Source organism: Eumetopias jubatus, unplaced genomic scaffold (assembly GCF_037043125.1).
Source record: "Eumetopias jubatus isolate StellerSeaLion01/CBP00866 unplaced genomic scaffold, mEumJub1_p1.0 scaffold_15, whole genome shotgun sequence".
Taxonomy (NCBI): domain Eukaryota; kingdom Metazoa; phylum Chordata; class Mammalia; order Carnivora; family Otariidae; genus Eumetopias; species Eumetopias jubatus.
In genome coordinates, this window is record NW_028274821.1 from 77,440,810 (window position 1) to 77,460,766 (window position 19,957).

The 19,957-nt window shown below is 47.5% G+C and overlaps 1 protein-coding gene across 3 annotated transcripts in view; it reads right to left on the bottom strand.

Moving 5' to 3' along the window:
• Positions 1-19,957, bottom strand: part of ASTN2 (astrotactin 2) — a 904,520-nt gene that overhangs the window by 215,080 nt on the left and 669,483 nt on the right. For all 3 annotated transcript variants that reach the window (XM_028107899.2, XM_028107897.2, XM_028107898.2), the window contains 2 exons: positions 18,690-18,794; positions 15,325-15,504 (listed from right to left, as the gene is read on the bottom strand). In XM_028107899.2, coding sequence (XP_027963700.1) covers positions 15,325-15,504; positions 18,690-18,794 — 285 coding nt within the window. The remainder of the gene's footprint in view (positions 1-15,324; positions 15,505-18,689; positions 18,795-19,957) is intronic.

Sequence of the window (19,957 nt, forward strand, 5' to 3'; positions counted from 1 at the left end):
TATACAGAATTTATGGTTTTAGAGAAATGAGTCATTCAATACTTGTTGAGTACCTACTGTGGTCCAGGCACTATGCCAAGTGTCCAGAAAAGAAAAGAGTAATGATAAATGATGTTAATGTGCCTCCTTTTTCAGAAATTTCTGTTTTTCCTAAGTTATTTGAAATCTAGTATTACATTGCCCTGGACTTCCTCAAAGGCCGGGGATAGGCACTACCTGAATGATTGTAAGGGTCAATCCCAGCCTGAGATAGTCCACAGAGGGATACTCCATTATTCCAGTCAGTAGGATAAACTTGGCTGGAGTCCTACAGTGTTCCTGTGGGTAAGGCAAGTAATGCTTAAGTAGCTGTACTTTTAATCTAGTACTAATTAATGGCCTCTTAAAAGTGAAGTGTTAACCCAGCTCTGTAGGAGGGAAGTGGAAGGCAGAGCCTAGTAGGAAACTCGGGGCTCTATCTTGCACCTGACTAGGCTGTTGATTTGTACTTAGGACGTACAGCCCCTCAAGGGATCGCAAAACAAATTATAGCAGCTGCCTGGATGAATTTTACAAGCAGGGCAGTGGTGAGGTAGAAAGCTGTTTAGTAAAATACTTATACTCCAGACCTATGGCTCTATCTTGTCAATATCATTAATATTCATGCTACCCTGGCTAAGTCTGAAGTTAGTGAGGAAGCTCTGGGACTGGCATTGCATTCTAGTGGGAAAGTCATTGGATTTGGTCTAGGTCAGAATCATAGCTCTGCCTCTGACCTACCTATATGGCCTCAGGTGATCAATATACCTCTGCCTCAGTTTCCCTGTCTGGAAAGAGGTTAGACTAGTTCATCGGTAAAATCCCTTTTAGCTCTATGATACTAATTTTTAATCCATTAGAATTGTTGAGTTTTGCCTCAGTGTTTTTGCATAATTCTTGCTAAAATTGTATTCTGTTTAAATTAGAGAGGTAGAAGGAATCTGCAGTTTGTAATAATCAGCCCCACTTTGGTCCAGTTGCTTATTATACCCCAGGTATTGTAACCACGGGTCACTTACTAGCTATTGTCACTCTGTTGAACTACAGTTTTCTCATCTGGTAGAAGGCAAGGACAGTTTATGTTTTAAAGTGCTGTTGTGAGAATTAAAAACTGTAAACGGGATAGTGTATGTAAAAGTACCGAATTCAGAAAATGTGAGGGGCTCAGAAAACATGTTCCGTTGTAGGAGGCAAAGACTTCCCCTCATGGTGCACTGATGTAAAATTTTCAAGTTAATGCGGTGGGAGATTTCAGACCTGTGTTGGTGATATGGTGGCACTGCTCAGCTTCCTAAGTAAAAGCCTATTGGAGGGAGAGTGGGGTTGCTGGAGGGCCAGAGGCAAAATTCAGAGGAGTATTATATCCCAGAAGGAAAGCTGCACAAAAAGCCTAAAGGCTTGTTATTTGATTAAAGTAGTCAGGATGTCATCTTGACACTTTCTGAGAGGTTAAATGGAGTCAAGATTTTATATATATATAAATATATATATTTATATATATAAAGTTATATACATGTATATGTATGTATATATTTATATACATATGTATGTGTATTTATTTTAAAACAGAAATATGCGTGTTTAGCCATTCCTATAGATGGCTGGCATAAAAGGATTTTTCCTCCAGGTCAGTATTCATTAACTCAAATAATTTCAAAAATTAACATAAGGTATTAGAGTACAATTGCTGGCTGCATACTGGGCTCTCCTAGAAACAAAGGTTAGTTGTCACAGACACTGAGCCCGTGGCGCTCCATCCCTAGCTGCCCAATATGCTTTGGGTCATGGAAGCAGCACCCTGAAAGTTCAGCACAGCCACAGAGCCAAACCTAGGCCCTCAGCATACCTCGTGTAGGATAGGGTGCCCCCTCCCTCCTCAGTCCTTTGCCAGATGCCATAGTGCTGGAAAAGGACACCTTTCCCACACCCCTCGGCTTATCTGAGGAGTTCCCTGGGATCAACCAAGTGAGTAGCAAACAGTTTATATACTTTATAGGTGGTATCACCACCATCATATGTGATGGGAGTTTGCTGGAAAGCTGCTACTTTTCAGCCCTTAACTGGGATGTTCCTGATAACGGAACAGAACCCAAGTGGTCAGCACAAGTGGCCAAACTTCATGCAGTCTTGTTTGCACTGGGTGCCCTGGCCAACAGTCAAGCCCCATCACATCTCTATAGACTCTTGGACCATTGCCAATGATGTGCTCATCTGGTCCAGCCAATGGCAGCAACAATTCCCTATCCAAGGTTGCCTCTTTAGGGTAAAGATCTCTGGGAATTTCTTGTGTCACAGATAACTCAAAACATATATCAAGATTACACATCTTTACACATACTAAATCCATAATAAAAGGCCTCACTAAGACACTCCTCGCCTTCAGAGTTCCAGACATTATTGATAGTGACCAAAGCACTAATTTCACTTCTCAAAATATACAATGTTGGGCTCTTAATACAAGGCATTTAGTAGAATTTTCATTTCCCTTACTGCCATCATAGAGTGCCATATTGGCTTGCTTACACAAGTTCAAGTTCAGTTAAATGAAACATGGCACATTTCAGTAGTCAAACATCCAGGGCGAATTGTAATAAAGGTTCTGACTTCCAAACTTGATGCTTGAATTCTGACAGCATTCAAACCCCACTACTCCCCACCTCCTTCCCCATCAACCCCTCATTGGCAAACCTAGGTGCCACGTTTTAGTGCCAGAGGGAAGTTCAGACCACAGCAACCCACCTCAACCCTACTCCACACCCCTACCCATTATATACAAGCCAAGCCAGTCTCCTCTCTTTGTTTTCTCAAGCCACTTTGGACCTGCTTGGGAGCAGAAAGCTTCACTATGTGAGTGTTACATCCTTTTATAGCTGGGTGTGTTCCATCCTCTGAACCACATACCAGGCTGGGGTCCATCCCACTACTTTCGAGTGACCACAGATGTTTAGAGATAAACGTTAAAACAACTTAACACTATGACAAATTATGTTTCATGAGTGTGACTTATGAGCAACCACATGAATAAGACAATGTGTTTTTGTGAAATGACATTTCATATTTAAACTTAAGAATAAAAACTCTCAGGTCCAAGGGTCTGGAGCTTGTTTAACAAATCTAATGATTCTGTTAAAGTGTTAGAAATAAATTGGAAATATCATGGTTCAAAGGGTGGAAAGGGAACAGGTATACCTGTCTCCCCGATCCATGACTCGGGGGCTGGATGTAGGAGAATGAAACTTGCACCAATCGGAGGAAATGTGTGATGCGTACACACTCGGGGCACTATATGCTGGACCTTCCATAAAGGCTAGTTAACTCTTGGCCAAATGAACGGTGCAAATGACGAAGCCAAAACCCTAGAAGTATGTATCCATTCCTTCTGCTCTGGTGATGATTGCATAGACCTGTTTCCTTCCTCCGTGAAATGGGAGGTGTTAACTGCAGCCTATGTACTATGCACTGGGACTGTTCCTCGGTGTCCCGTAACATTTTACCCAAGTAAAAGCTGGCCAGAAATAAGAAGTGTGGACAGCCGCTCTGAGTGAAACAAAGCCTCTCTAAATAAAAGGTCAGAAACAATACTGGGTGTGGAGGGGTGGGTGTGTGTGTGGAAGTTGCTCCCTGAGGAAGCAAGTTGCAAAAGGGGATCTGTATTTTTACACTGGGAGCTTTGTCTTCTGTGACGATTACCTACACAACTAGGTCCCAAACTCGAGTGTTCAGGTCTTACCTTTTTTTTTGATCACCAGACCAGTATGTGTCCAGCTGCCCACTTCATAGTGCCAACTAGCTTGTCAACTGTGGGCTGGTGTGTTGGATGACGATGTCCCTGAGAAACCTCAGACTCAACATACTCAAACCTGGCTCAGCTCTCCCAGCACCTGCGGTTCTTCTTTTGCTCTACTTTAAGAAACCCTTCAGTGCCACCATTTCTCACCCATTTTATTTTTTTTTCTTCAGCTGCATGACTACTAAATGTTAAGCTGCTATTACTTTTCTCCTGAAACAAGGCTACAACTTCCTAACTGATCTTCCCGACTTCAATCTAGTATTCCTTCAATCTCAGGTCAAGCCCTATCCCACACCAGCCAGAATCAAATTTTAAAATGCAAATGATATCACATAGAATCTTTCATTGACTTTAAATTGCTCCTAGTAAAAGGACGCATTTCTTAATGTGGTTCACGCATCTAGTGGGATTTGGCCTTTGCCACTCTATCTTCCTACATTTATCTCGGCATGGCTTCCTACCAATCTGCTCCATACACTTTTTTTTTTCTCTTATCTCGGGGCCTTTTTTTTGTACGTGCTTTTCTTGCCCCCTGATACTTTCCCTCTCCTTAACCACCTATGCTGCCTAAATCTTGCCTCCTGCAGGTTTTCTGGGATGCCATTCCTGAGCCGCCCCACGGTTTGAGTCCAGTGTCCAGACCACACTTTGTGCTTCCTCCCCCTAGTGTTTACACATTGCACTGTGATTTCCTCATTACCCGTCTCCCTCCAAGCCTAGACTGAGCTCCATGAAGGCTGAGCCACATTTAATTTACTGCTGCATTCGGACGGAGCAGGCACTCAGACTTGCTGGACAAAACCAGGGCATGGGGGCAGCCTAGCTCATATACTGATAGAAATGAACACTTTGTGTCATATTTAGCACCAGCCGGCTGTGCCCCCGTGTGCCCCTCCCACCAGCTGCCTCCCTGAATCACAGGACAGTAAGCTGCAAAAGAAAATAGGATATGATTGAAAGGTGGGAGGAGTGGTTACCTCAGATTTCATTTTCCTTGGAGAATCTTCTCAACAATAAAATCATGAAAAGTTTCCTTGTGGAAATGCTAAATTTTATCTTTGTGCAAAACCACCACTGGAAGAGAAGGCTCAAAAAGATACCTTCGATATGCGATATGTAAACTGTATCTCAGTAAAGCAATCACAAACAAAAAGGAGATACATTTGGGCACAGAGTCCCTTGAATTGCCTCTTAGCACACCTTCTTGGAAGGAGGAGGGAGAAAAGGGAGCTGGTTTAAATCCTAACCCTGTCACTAATTGATAGTTCCCTCTGAGCAAGTTTCTCATTACCCATTTCACCATCTATATTAATAGATTTATTGAATTAAGGATCTTTCCAGTTGTAAATTTCGGTGATTCTGAGGCTCCCGACCTCAGGGACTGCTTGGACTGAGATCTCTAAAAGGAGCCTTCCATCTCCTTGTGCACCCGTGAAATGTGAGGGAACAGAAGTACAGACCCCAAGGATCCCAAGGAAGAACACCTGAGGTCTAGGGCTTATGTGTCAGATAAAAACAACCAAGGGCAGCTCCAACCCAATGGATCCATGGTCAAGTCAATCTCTAAGGCCTGGCTCAAGGCCTGGACCCTGACCCAGAGCCAAGGTGTTGCTAGAAAAGAAGGATCTCGAGCCAGCTGACCAACACCATGCAGGTTGGAATCCTGCTGATCTGTCTGCTTCTTTTTTCACTCTTCCCGGTCAACTACATCTGCCTGTTTCAGGAGGAAGAGAAATGCCTCTCAGAACACTCTTTTTGGAGTGCCCACTGTGGTTAAGTAATAACAAAACATAAATGGTGAGAGGGCTGGAGCAAGAAAAGAAAGAAAGGAAAAGGGCAAATACTTCAACCAGCTATATGCCTTTGGATTATATACACCCCCCTTTCCCCCCCGCCCCCCAGCACCTCCTGATTCTCAGTTTCCTAGGCAGAAAGGCACCAGCTTTAGAAGGTCGTTGTGAGGATTAAATGAGAGCGTGTACACGAAGTGCCCAGTGTGCCTCTGGCATAAGAGTGGTTCTCCGTACATGGTGTCTGTTCTTACAGGGATGCATTAGGGCATGGGGGCCCCGGGGTCACACAGTCCTGGGATAGAATCCTGCCTCTGCCTATTTCCAGCCATGTGACCTTAAGCAGATGAGTTTTCTCATTTGGAAGATGGACATAATACCCTGGACCTCGTGGGGGTTCTGACAAATACCAAGGCAAGATCATGTGATTAACTGGCCCATAGTAGGAACGCCATACAAATCAGTCATTGTTACCCACTCCTCCGCCATCCCCCTCCCCAACACACACAGCCCTACACATTCTTCTTGTGCATTATAAGCTCAGCTTCCATCTGTGCAAAGAGGCTCCCCTGTACCCAGGCTGAGCTTTCTGATAATTCTGCTTTCTATTCCCAACCCCCAGGTTCAGGAGGACTCAAATTCAAGTTGGCCAGTCACCGAGTGAGAAACAGTCGTGACTTTAGGTTTACCTTAGGCTTCTGTACTCAGGACTGGAAAGAGCTACACCACACCATTATGCCTTTTGTTTTAGAAAAGTGATGGTAATAATAATCATCACTGACTCGATTGTGTCTCACAATAATAAATGATAATAATAACAGCTCACATTTCCTGAGTATTTCTTACATGCCAGGTGCAGTGATAATCACTTTATAATCATTGTTTCAGTTCATTCCCATAACAATACTGTGAAGCAAGCATCACTATAGCCATCTTAAAGATAAACTGAGACTCAGGAAATCAAAATGCCTTGTCCCATGTCACAGATCTGGCACATGGGACAGATGACTCACACACACCTAATATGTATGTTGGTATTTGTTGATAGGTACTCCTTAGTGGGCAACAATGACTGATTTGTGTTGAGTTCCTACTATGAGCCAACTAATCACATGATCTCATCCCATCTTCATAACAACCTGAAAGGTTCAGATGCTTTTCCAACTATTCCCTGCGTACTTCTGAAACTGGCCTGGTGTTTTGACTTCATTGCAGGCATTTGGAGACTCAGCCTCTCCTGTGCATGAGAGTACTCAGCTGGGGACAGAGGTAATGGCAGTTCCTCTGACTACTTAGAGGACTGAGGCACGGAGACATTCAAAGATCTAAAAAAGAGGCCAGTGGCATCCCTCAAGAGCACCTGAAAACATCCAGGCACTACTGCTCCCAACTGGTCGGAGAAGACTCAGATTTCACCAGGCTTTTCCACAGCCCCAGATCTGTGTCTTGTCCCCTGCAATCCACCTCCACCCCCTGGGGGTGGCAAAGGCCCATACCCTCCAGGGCTCTGCTGGGATGTCTTCTCCTCCAGGGAAATTCCCACCCACCCTACATGGTTAGGGACCAGTCTCCCAGCCTTGCTTCCTCCACTCCAGACCCTAGACACACACACACACACACACACACACACACACACACACACACACACAAGCTTTCCTTTGTCACAGCATTTATTAAAAGGTTTGTCATTGTCTGTTCACCGGTTAATCTTTCCCGTTTGACTGTGAGCCTCCTGAGAGCAGGAAGTAGGTCTGACTCACCCCTAGTACAGAGCCTGACATATAGTAGGGCCTGGACACACTAGTGTGGAACAATGGAGAGGTGAAAAAGGATGAAGGGAGGACAGGAGAGACGGAGTGGCGAGGAACGTGCCTTTGTGCTGTGGGATCTGTGAGTGAGGCTGCTCTCGGGAGGGTAGGTTCTGCGCGCTGCTGAGGACTGGGGGAAGGCAAAAGCATCCCTCTGTGCCCCTGTGTTCCCTCCAGTCCTTTTTCTTCTCACTAAGGGGTTGAAGGCAGAGAGAGGACAAAAGCCCCATACTCATCTCCAGGGAAATTCCACATTCTTAGTGCAAGACTGCTGAGAGAGAAGGGTCCCACCTGACAGCCCTGCTCCCTTAGTCCCTGTATCACTTTCCTGGGAACAGGACTGTGACAGGGGAACAGGAGTGGTTTTGGCTCCTGTCTGAATAGAATCAGAGTAACTAGATTACAACAGTATCAATTTCTTATTGCTTCCCTAAGTGGAAGGACAAGAGGGGCAGCCTCCAAGCCTTCAAGGAATGATGTATTTGTGTGTGCATGTACCCTAAAATAATAAAACATGCAGTCTATCAACCAGTAACTCTCCTATCTTTAAGGGTGTGGGGGGCTTTGGCAACCAGGAGTCTTTGAATTTGCTCTGAGTTTTCAGGAGGGCGAAGCCCCCAAAAAACACTGTTAGCTGGTTATTAGGTTCCCCCCCTTGCAAATGCAGGTTCTAACTGATTGCATAAGCTGACCTCAGCCTTCCCCTCTGCCCAATGGGAACAGGATGGGAAACACCTTACACAAGAGTCGCTCTTTCTTCCTCTCACACCCATGACTGGTGTTGCTAAGGGATCACTGCATTCTTGTCACCAAGCCTGGTTCTGACCCAGAATCTCTTTCAGTGAGCCCTCCAGGCAGCTACTACCTTGTGATCAAAACAGGTCCACAAAGAGAAGCTCACCCTGGCTCGAGGACTGCCAAGGTTCCTTCCAGCTCTGACGTCCTAGGGTTTGGCTCTGCCTTATAATGCTGCCACTGAGTTAAGAGGGAGAAGCGAGTTACACAGAGGGGTATTGGTGAGTAGAGTATCTCCTCCCCTGCCCACGCTGAGGGCCTATGCTCTGAGTCCTCACTTCCCTCAGTTCTTTTGACGGTAGGTAAGAGAAACAGAACAGGAGTGCAGGTGGTTCCCTTGGGCCTGATGCCAGCATCTAGAGAGTTCTCTGAGGCTGCTGTGGTCGGGACAAACATGGTCCTTGTGATGAAAGCAGCCTCAGTTCAAATCCCTGCTCTGCCAAGCTCCCTGGTGTGAACTCCTGTAGGCCATCTCACCCTTCTGAGTCTCACTCCCCTCAAGCATGAAATGCAGATAACAATGCCTCTCTTCCAGGCTCGTTGTGTGAGGAGTAAATGGGATGAAAGAATGTACGTGACAATGCTTTGTGGGCTGTTCTGCGTGGAGCCCTGCGAAGGATTATTATTCCTGGTGCGCACCAATAGGAAAACGACTAGGGTGTTCCGTTCCAGATGGACTCAATCTAAACTGGGGAACAAATGCTTTTTTTGGTAATTTCATCTGGTGGAAATGGCAGTCTCATAGGCCTATTTGTGTTTAATGAACCATATTCTGTATCGTCTTTTTGCAAGGTTCTGAGGAGAATTAAGTTAGTTCTCTCCTCTGGCGTGCTGCAGATGGGTGAGTGTCCAGCTCATATTTAACCTCCTCTGACCTCCCTACTCTTCAAGGAAACACTACCTCAGAGCTAGACACAGCCTACAAATGGCTGCATGGAAGCCACGAAGCCAGGGGAAGGGAAAGGGGCATGCAGCCACCTCCCACCACCTCGCTGGGACCCGGCGTAGATGAATGTGGCCAGCTTCTGATCCCTGACTCCTGCCGTTCTCACGGATTGTGAGGCTGGGTGTCACTGAGAGTCAGACAGCCTGGAGCAGATGGGGCTGGGGAGGTTGGCTGGGGACACATCAGATCTGGGAGGGCCCTGAGGCCATGGGGAAGAGTGTGGAAGTTAACCTCAGGGCAATGACAAAGCACCCAGGAGTTTTCATCCAACAAGTAGCCTGATGGTATTTCTGTTAACGGGTAATTGTATATGTCAACTTGACTGGGATGTGGGGTGTCCGGATATTTGGTCAAGCACTATTCTGGATGTGTCTGTGAGGGTGTCAGTAAGGGTGTTCTGGATGAGATCAGCAGCAGACTGAGTCAAACAGACTGCCCTCCTTAATGTGAGTGGGCCTCATCCAACCAGCTGAAAGACTGAATAGAATAGAAAGGCTGACCCTCCCATGAGTAAGAAAGAACTCCTTCTGCTTGACTGTTTGAGCTGGAACAACATTCTCTTCTTGCCTTTGGACTCAAATTGAAGCATTGGTTCTTCTTGGGTCTCAAGCCTGCCAGCTTTGGAATTGGAACTTATACCATCAGCTCTCCTGAATTTCCAGTTTGCTGAACAGATCTTGGCTTGAAACTTCCCAGCCTGTATAATCACATGAGCCAATTCCTCATAATAAATCTCTCTCTCTCTTTCTTTCTCTCTCTATATATCTTATATATGAATATTATATATAATAGAGATTTTTATCTATCCATCCATCCATCCATCCATCTAACCATCCTGTTGGTTCTGTCTCTGGAGAGCACTGACTGACCCATATCTTCAGGGCTGCTGTGTGGTTTGGATTGATGGGAGATAAGAGTGGATGCAGGGGGGTCCAGGGAGAATGCCAATGCTAGAGTCCAGGCAAGCCATGATGGCAGCTTGATACAGGGCACAGCAGTGAGATGGAAAGAAGTAGGCAAATTCAAGACCTAATTGGGAATTAAAATGGATAAGATTTGGGAAATGGGGGGAGCTAGGGAGAGGAGGAAATGAAGAAGGACTTAGGATTCTGGTTCTGCCTCCAAACAGATCAGGGCACATTTCACTAGAATGCTGGGAAAACGCGAAGTTGCGTGGGGCAGCGTTTGGGTGGGCAAGCGTTTGGGCTGGCATAATGGCAAATATCAGGGGAAAGCTTGGAGGCAGAGGTATAAAGTGGGAGTGGTCAATGTAGGGATGGTAACAGAGTCCTCACAGAGAGAAGACAGTCCAGGAAGAGGGGCCCAGGCCAGCGTCCTGTGAAGCCACATGGACTGGGCTGGTTGAAGAGGATGAGCCTGCAAAGCAGACAGAGAAGAAGCCAGCAGGAAGGCAGGTGACTCACAAAGAAGATCTGGGACAATGGAAGCAAACACAGAAAGTGCCTCTAGCAGGAAGTGGTCAGCTCTGTCGAATGCTACAGAAGGTCAAGCAAATGGGACCTGAAAACTGCCCCCTGATGATTAAATCTACAGAGAAGTAAACCAGTACCCAGGCAGGTCTCAATTCTGAGAACAACTCCTTTCATGTCTGGTTGCTGTCTTTGAAGCAAGCTCCCTCAGGAAACTGAGAGCCCAGGAGAGTTCTCCAGCCCACATCAGCCCCTTGGTCACAACTGTCCTCACAAAAGGAGGTGACATTTGACTATCGTTTCCTTCTCCTCCCCCCACCTCAACCCCTGGGCTGCCTTTCAAACAGCCAAAACTCCTTTCAAGAGTAGCCTAGGAATGCTGCCACTGACATTCAAAAGTGCATTGTAATTCAAATGGAAATGCAGAAATTTCATTCCCTTGGACAGTCTTGGGAAATTATAATAGAGATAAAACATCTTTTAAAGGTGGCAACAGGCATTTATCTGTGAGGACATCTCTTTACCATGGACAATCCCAATCTTAACTCAAGAGCAGTATAACCTTCACTAGAAAACGTCCTTTCACAGGGTCACCTAGTCTATAAACTTGGAAAAGGCTTATTAATTACATACATTTTCTCTTCTACATTTTGTCTCTCCTGTGTGTGTGTGTGTGTGTGTGTATTCTGATTTGCACCTGTCTACCTCTTTGTGTTTTTCTGACTATTCCTACCTCCCTCAGTTGGTCTCTCTCTCTCTCATACACACACACACACACACACACACTCACACACACACACACACACACATGCCCTTGGGAACACAGTAACCAGAGCGGATGTGGCAGCTATGGTGGGAGGGAATGGGTTGGATCAAGATGATCATTAGGTGTCCAGCTCAGTGCTAGATGAGTCCACTGATGGACTATGCTTTCACTGGAGCCTGTATTTTGCATATGAGGAAAGTGATCTAGAGAATGAATCAATTTGCCCAAGATCACACAGCTGGTAAGAGGTAGAGCTGGGATTCGAACCCGAGTCCATCTGACTGCAAAACCTCTGCTTTATCTCCAAATGGGGAAGTCTTTATCCAAGGTAGCCAGAGGATGGGTGACTTCTTTTATCATAATTAAGATAAAAGAGTGTATCAAGGTCACAGCTAGACAGTATTCGTGAGTATCAAGTCAAAGAGTGAACGGGGAGAAAGGTAGCTTTTTAAAAAATATATGCATATCAGGAACACAACAGCATGTAGTGAAAGTATTAAGCTGAAGGCAAGAGACTGAAACCTTCATGGGGTGCTTGGGGCACAGCCTGGGACCAGAGGCGAGGGCTGGAGGAGACTCACGGGCTAAGCAGCTTCCACACTAAGCACTCCTGGGCCTGGAGGGTCCAGGGATGACTTTGGCTACTTCTAAGGTCTTCCTGGCTTCTGACAGGCACCATCTAACTGGCCTGTTCAGTGCTCCGGTCTCCTCCAAACTGCAAAATGCTGAGATCCACTGGGTGGTAGCGAACCCCACCTCCCTGCCTAGATCTTTCCAGTCCTGCTTGGCATGCCCAGCATCCCCCTGGAATCAGTGTCGCAAGGTGGGTCTATTCTTTTAGCTTTCACTCTGCCCTGCTGCAGGGAAAACGATACACAGACACCCCCCCGCCCCCCGCATCACGGCAGCCATTGCCAATTGATCATATTGTTCTTGGCCAATGGGCTCCATGGCCTCCATACAGTGGCCTAGCTAAGCCATTCCCTAACTGATCAGAATTGGCCCATGGAAGAATAGATACGGGCCATCACATGAGAGTGACTAGGTTCTTTACCATGTACCCACCCCCTCCCTCTTTCCAGCTGTCTACCTGTGGGTTAAAAAAAAAATGGTGAAACGTTGGAAGTCTAAGACAGACTGGGCATGAACAACGTGGGGACACATTTTGTCTCCTGCGGTGCCCCGGCACCGGGCACAAGGTCTGCCAAGCGGCCCTTAGGAAATATTAGTAAACTAAAGAATTAATGAATGATAAATGTCACTCCCCCCCCCCCCCCCCCCGTGGAACACACACTGAGAAGCACTTAGGGGAATAAGAGTAAAATAAACCTCTCATGGGAATATTTTAATCAGGCACATTCAGCCCCAAACCCTTGGCCCTTCCAGTGATTTCTGGGGGCTGCCCCAGATCAAGGCTGGGACATTTGCTAATTTCTGTGGACACCAGATCTAGGGTGCAGGGAATACTGTGCTCAGGCTGGAATTCAAACACCCTTTCCCTCATAAACTGTGACCCCCCAACAAGCCCCCTTTTCTTCTCTAAGCTTCAGCTGTCCCGGTCTAAGATGAGGGGTGAATGGGATTCTTGCCTTCTTTGCCTCAAGGGGTAAGTGGGAGAACCCACAGAACTTTACACTGTAAAGTGCTGTTACTCATGCCCTATTGGGTCTCTTCTCCTGACCTTCTCTTCAGGCTTTGGTCATTCCAGTCAAGGACAAGCCACCCCCTGGGGCTAAACATAGATTTCAAAGGCTCCAGGAACCCCTCCACCCCTCCACTCTCTAGGTTGAAAGGATATTTGTCCTTTTCTAGCGAAATAGGTGCTCCACAGGGAGATTAAGGTGTGTCACCCATGAGCAGGAGCTGTGGCCAGGTCTAGAATCCTCAGCTGCTGCCCACAAGTTTTGCTTTAGTCCAAGCTATAATTTTCCCCTGTGCTGACTCCATGCCAGACATTTTACCTGTATTATCTCATTTCGTTCTCCCAAAAGCCACGCCAGGGAATTCCTATCCCCCATTTAACACACGAGGAAACAGAAACTTAGAAGTTCTTTGCCCGAGGTTACCGGGCAGGGATGGAAGGAGAGACAGGGGGACTTGAAAGCCTCTCTGTCCCACTCCAGCACCACACCAGCTCTGTCCTCTTCCCACAGCTCTGCCCTCAGTGAGATCTGCTTTCAAACCCAGACCCATCCTGACCCGCTTCCTAGGGGGCCCTTGTGCAGCACATGCGCATGACACAGAGTCCATGGCTGGGGAGGGAAAGGTCACCCACTACCTCTGAGTCCAGAGTGCCTCTAGTTCTTCAGGGGAAAATCCCCGGCTTCTCAGCCTCCCCCTCGCAAACATCACTCCCACATTTAAAAAAAAATAAAACCACAGTGTTTCGTGTGCCCTCTAGGTCACAGCAGGTGGAGAGAACAAGAAGTGTTAAGGCGGCCTCCGCGCACCCCTGGGCCCTTCTTGGGAGCAAGTGTACCTCAGAAGCAAGAAATGTGCCTCCGCACAAGCAGCCCAGAGAGAAAAGCTACCACACAAAGTTCTCCCAACAAGTCTGTGGCAACCCTGAGGGCTCTGGGGGTCGCGAAGGGGGCCCCCAGCTGCTCTGTCGGCATTCCTTCTGCCCCCAAACCCATCCTACTTGCCACAGAGTCCATGCATCCACGGCATAAGGAGTGGGGTTTTCTGGAGGGAAACAGGCCAAGGCCCGGAAGCAGTTGAGGATGGAGATGATGTGGTATGTAGCATGACAGTGGTGTCCCGGGCCCCAAGCGCAGGCTGAGGTGAATTAGTTCAGCGACCACAGTGAGCGCAGGTTTTTATAAACACGAATTAATTGTATTACTTCAAAGTCCTGAAGCTTATTGCCCTGCTTAATGATGTGTCACGTTATTTATAGGGTAAGACAACGAGACTTCTATTGATTTAATGTACTTCCTTAAAGACCGTCATTGTCACAGCCATAAAAACAGAGTTATTCCCAGACAACTCAGTTATGTCCCCTGCATCTATAAACCACCCCGTGGCCCCCACAGCTGCACACAGGAGGCAGGGAGGGGTGAGACCATGGTGGGGGGTGCAAGCCCCCGGGGGCAAAAGGCAAGGTTCTGGAGATGGTAAAGGCAGGTGCATGGGGGCTTCATCCAGTCAGGGAGGAGGGGCAGCATGAAAAGCCCAGGATGGGTAGCATGGAGCACCCCACTTTGTCTTGGGCCCACCCAGTGGAGCTCAGTGACACTCAGCAAGCTTCCTCCTCCCTCTGGGCCTTAGTTCCCCCAACTGCAAACTCGGGGTGCTAAGCCCAGTGAGACTCATAAGGAAGGTCCCTTCTGGCTCCCACATTCTGTGGTTTTAAGAGTTATGTTGATTTGGTTTCTGAGATGGGGTGGCTGAGCCATGTGAAGAAGGTGGCAGCACCCCACCCTTTCTGTCCATTGAGAGCTCTCCTTTCTCAATTAATTGATAATAATAACAATGACAACAGGAAGCAGTTCTCACCCTGCTACTTGTTAGCTGTGTATCTACGGGCACTTGACTTGGCATGACTGAGACTCATTTTCTCCCCCTGCGAAATGGGGATGTGAATACACGGACATGTTAAAACACATAACGCAAGTATGGAATATTTCTACCTTCTCAAAATGCTGTGACACTAACTGCTTCCCTTTCAAGGTGGGACAAGAATGGCTACTTAAGCGCCCATTTCACAGGAAGGGAAAACTGAGGTGGGAAGGGACTGAAGCTCCCAAGGTGAGTGGCAGAACGTTGGAAACAAGGCGCCTGCGGTACAAGGAAGGAGTTCTGGAGTCCAGCCCACTACCTTAGGGTCTCAGAAAAGGCCTGAACTGAAAGAATCCTGAAGTATAATCATACGGCCCCTCATCCTGTCCATGGAGAAACCGAAGCCCAGAGAGGGGCACGGAATGCCGAAGGGGCTTAGACATGGCCGAGCCGGGGTCTGGCTTGTCGGAGGAGCCTTACCTTTCTGATACTGGAGCCACAGCTGTTGCTGGACCTTCTTGCTGGGGAAGTGGATGATGCATGTGAGCTCGGAGCCGTACAGGGCCTCTGCGATGTAGTGGGAGCCGTAGTGCTGGATGAAGGACAGCAGCTCCTCCCGACTGCTCTCCCTGGTCAGGATCTTGAGGACGTTGCTGAAGCCTGGACACAGGAGAAGCACGTGGAGGTGGTCAGATCTGGGAGGCTGGTGGCTGGCAAGTTATAAGGGGCCAGGGGCTCTCTCCAGCCTGGATTTGGTGTCACCCCAGGATCAGCCTGGTGGCTGCTGTGGTCTGAAGGGGCAACCCCCCCTTGCTTACACAGCAAAAGGTTGCTCTCTCTGGTTGACACGTAAGACACGGCAGCCGAGAGGGAACCAATGGCAGAGGAAGGCCTCAAGCCTGGCGACCGAGGTCATGGGACCTGAAAGTCGCCATCAGGAAATCAAAGCTGATGTCTGTCCCGAGCAACTAATGGGCACCAAGCACACTGCTTGCTGTTTCTTACACTGGTTCCAGTTTAGTCTCAGCCCCAATGCTGCAACCCCCATGTGTATATGAGCAAGTCAAAGCTCAGACTCTGAATGATTTCCTTGGTCTCCCAGCCAGAGGAGCTAGGCCTCCAAGCCCCTTCTGCTCTCACTCCAAAGCATATGCATTTTCCGCTGCACCCAGTCACCCAGGGCTTGGACTGACCACAGCTGGAGCCCCGGGGCTCCCTGGCCCAGGCTCGGCAGATATTCTGATGTCCTTGGATCTGATCCCTGGCTTGGCTTCCTAGAATACTGCTTCCCTTTCTGCCTCTACCTTCCTGAAACAGTGGTAGTTCCATCTCCTGAGAGTGTCAAGGGCCTCCTTGCTGCTCTTAGTCCTGTGCCAAGGAGACCTAGGTCCTCAGTGCCTAGCACGGAGCCTGCATAGCAATGACTCCATAACCACAGCTCCATGCTCCTTCCTCTGACAGGCAGGTCACCAAGCTGTTCTTCTGAGAGCCTTAAGACCTGCCTGAGCTCCTTCCTGCTGCCAATGACCAGTCTACCCACGACCTCACCTGGTATTCCAGACCACCAAGGGCATCTCCCATGAGCCACCTATATCAGGCTTTACATCCAGCCATATCAGCCTTCTTAGGTCTCCTAAACGTGACCTGAGATTTCCACCATCCTTTCTTCATTTACAGCCCCCAAACTGCAAAACGTACACATATACAAACCACCGTTCACCTGAAATGGCCTCCCCACCTCTTCCCTAAGTCATTCCTATGCTCTGGAAAGTCACTCCCACCCTACCAAGAAGCTGTTCACACAATCTTGGCCAGGGGCACCTATGCTTTGCACCTTCAGTGGGCACCACCTTGAAAGCAGAAGCTCCATTCCACTTGTCTCTGATTGTGCACATGCATCCTTCTCCACCCCCACCCTAACCAGGTACAAGGGCACAGTTCCCGGGACATGGCAGAAACACCAACCGCCATGATTACAAAAGCAATGGATTCTGTGCCACATCAAAGCAAACTGTAAAAGAGCAAGCAAGCTCTCCAACATTAAACACGAACTCCAATTTGCCAACATTTGATTTACAAGGGGGTTCTCAAGAGCATCGTTATTGATTAATTAAAGCTGATACACCTTTGTAGTTCTAACAGGTACATCGCAGTCTGATTCACAAGTGAGGTGCAAGGGTGTGGGTGGTGGGGAAAACAGAAACATGCCTCAAAGAATGGGTGTTTGATTAGGACAAACTCCACCAATCTGTTAACTCCTGCAACTGGATAATTAATACAGCAGTGTTAATGATGAGATAGTTTCTCTTAAATGATAGGTAACCATGGAGATGACCTGTGGCTCTTTATCCAGGCAGACAAAACTGCAATCAAATCCCTGCTCTCCTCCTGTTCGGCCACTTACTAGCTGTGCGACCTTGGGCAAGTTACCTAACCTCTCTGACCCTCAGTTTCCTTATCTGAAAAAAAGAAGGGATAAATAATGTTTTCCTTGCAGGACTGATAGAAGTCCTAAGGTATAAAATGTTATAACGCACTTAGCAACGTCAGCAGTAATTACTATTTGTACTTCCCAGACGGGAAAGTCCTCTGATTCCTAGGCTAAAAGAGTTTTGTGTTGCTCAGGAACAAAATGATCCTGAAAAAGAGAAGATAAGAAAAGTGCTGGCAAATACATAGGAAGCACCCGGATAATAATCCAGTGGCAGTGTTATGAGTAAGAGCCAAGGTAGAAAACCCCATCTTTCCAGAGTCCTTCACTCATTCCGAACTTTTCAGTTTTCATTTTTTTTATTCCTTTATCAAACAAGAGTATCAACCCTGTTTTGATTCTCTGTTACAGAGACTATAGGAATATAGGAAACAGGGATATGGAAATGGATGGGGCCCACACTGTACCTGCAGTTCTTGGGTCAGTGGGGGAAACAGACATGGCTCAGATATGAATCAAGCACATTGGTGCTTTAATACAGGTAGTTGCTTTTTTTTTAAGATTTTATCTATTTATTTGAGAGAGGGTGAGAGATCACGAGCAGGGGGAGGAGCAGAGGGAGAAGCAGGTTTCCCGCTGAGCAAGGAGCCTGATATGGGACTCGATCCCAGCACCCCGGGATCATGACCTGAGTCGAAGGCAGACGCTTAACCGACTGAGCCACCCAGGCATCCCTACAGGTAGTTGCTTGCACGGAATTCCTTGAGTTATTCTGGGGGAAGTGGAGAATGCAGGAGGAGTCTCCCAGTACTGCAGGATGTGCTCCCTGGGCAAGGAGATCCAGGCAGAGGGAACAGCATGTGCAAAGTCACAGAGGCATGAAAGAACATGTCCCATTCTGAGAATTACAAATTGTCCTCAACAGCTGACACACAGGGTGTGTGCAGGTGGAGCGGGGGATTGTATGTGTATGTGTGTTGGAGGAGTATCTGTTATTACTGTATAGGAGATGGGTAGGAAAGGAAATCATCCAAAAGAGACAAGAATTTAAAATCCACAAGCCTGAAATATATAGAACATAAATGTGACTTAGATTGTCATTTACCCCCTCTCCTATTCACCCTTCCCTGCACTACTATGATATCCCTTCCTCCAGGAAGCCCCTCTGACTCCTCAGGACAGCTCCCTCCTCTGGGGTACCGCTGCCCCACTACTGCATAGAACTTACCCCATGTAAGGATGTCATTGTCTGCTTGTCCATCCACCCTCCCTCTGAGCTCCTTCATGGCAGGGAGGGCCTGGCCTCATTCCCTCAGCATCCCCAGCCCAGGGTCTGGCACGGCCCAAGTCCTCAATAACATGTGCTGAATTACCCCAAGCCCCCTGGCTGCCCGGGGAGGGGGGCATTCCTCACCTGCTGAGAGGGTGATGGTGCTGAGCTTCACACGATAGAGGTTGCTTCGGACCCGCCATTGCTGCACCATAGGGTAACCCATGGCCTCGTCATACCTGACGTCCCCTGGAGGACAGAAGGGGAAGGTCACGGGAGGCCAGCATTTAGAGAACACTCACCAAAACTGGGCTCTGAGTAATGGCCACTGCTTCTAAATAGGCAGAGGCTCAGCCTTAACGTGCAGGCTCTCACTGGAACCTACAGCTTTACCTGGACCTGCCTCCGGGCCTCTTCCTGGCCTTTGTTCTCAGCCCCCACCCTTTTTGTCTTCCCAACAGCTTGCAAGCAAGCCAAAGTAGATTTAGGATTCCGCTTAACCCTGCAGGCAACTTGTCATGGGTCATTAGGCAGCTCCGTGCCTCAGTTTCCCCATCTGATACTATGGTACCTGTGCTGGTGTTACTTCACAGGCGCATTGTGATACTCAAATAAGGCACCAGAAACGGAAGTCTTGCGGTGACCTAGCAATGCTGTACAGACCAGGGGGGTCAGCAAACCACAGCCCATCCTCCACGTATTGCCTCACGGCAGCTTTCGCACAATGACCGCGGAGATGAGTGGCTGCCTGCAAAGCCTAGCACATTTATGACCCGGCCCTTTGTGTTTGCTGACCCCTGTGTGGACCACTCTTTCCTAACATGGAAACATGGGATGTGCATAGGGATCTCACGAGATACCTGCGCACATACAGAAAAGCCCACATTTCAAGTTAAGACTGAGTTAAACAAAGTTAAACAAGATTTTTAAAAATCTGTATAATTTCTTAGCAGCACCTTGGCTAGATTAATATGCATTCTAAAGCTCTATGAAGGTAGTAGTGGACAGCATTTTGCAAACTTTTACGACCGAGGAATCCCGTTTTTCCAGAGGATTCACTGAAATTCATGGTGCATAGAGTGCATTTTGGGAAACACAGGTATAGACAAAGAATAAACAAAGACAAAAACCACACAATGTTAGCAAGCCGTAATTCTGGGTGGTGGGTGTGTAAGAGATTCTTGTTTCCTGATTTATGTTCGTCTGCATTTTCTAAATTTTCTGCTGTAAGCATTGAAAACTCTCTTTGTCTACAATCAGGAAGAAATACATAACAAAGAAATGCTAGTCACATCAGCAGTTAATATTATTGTTGTTATGTATCCTCTGCAAATGGCAGACACATTTTCTGTCATTTTCTCTTGTCCCCTGGTGAGGAGGCACTTAAAGAGATATTTGATACCAAGATGAAA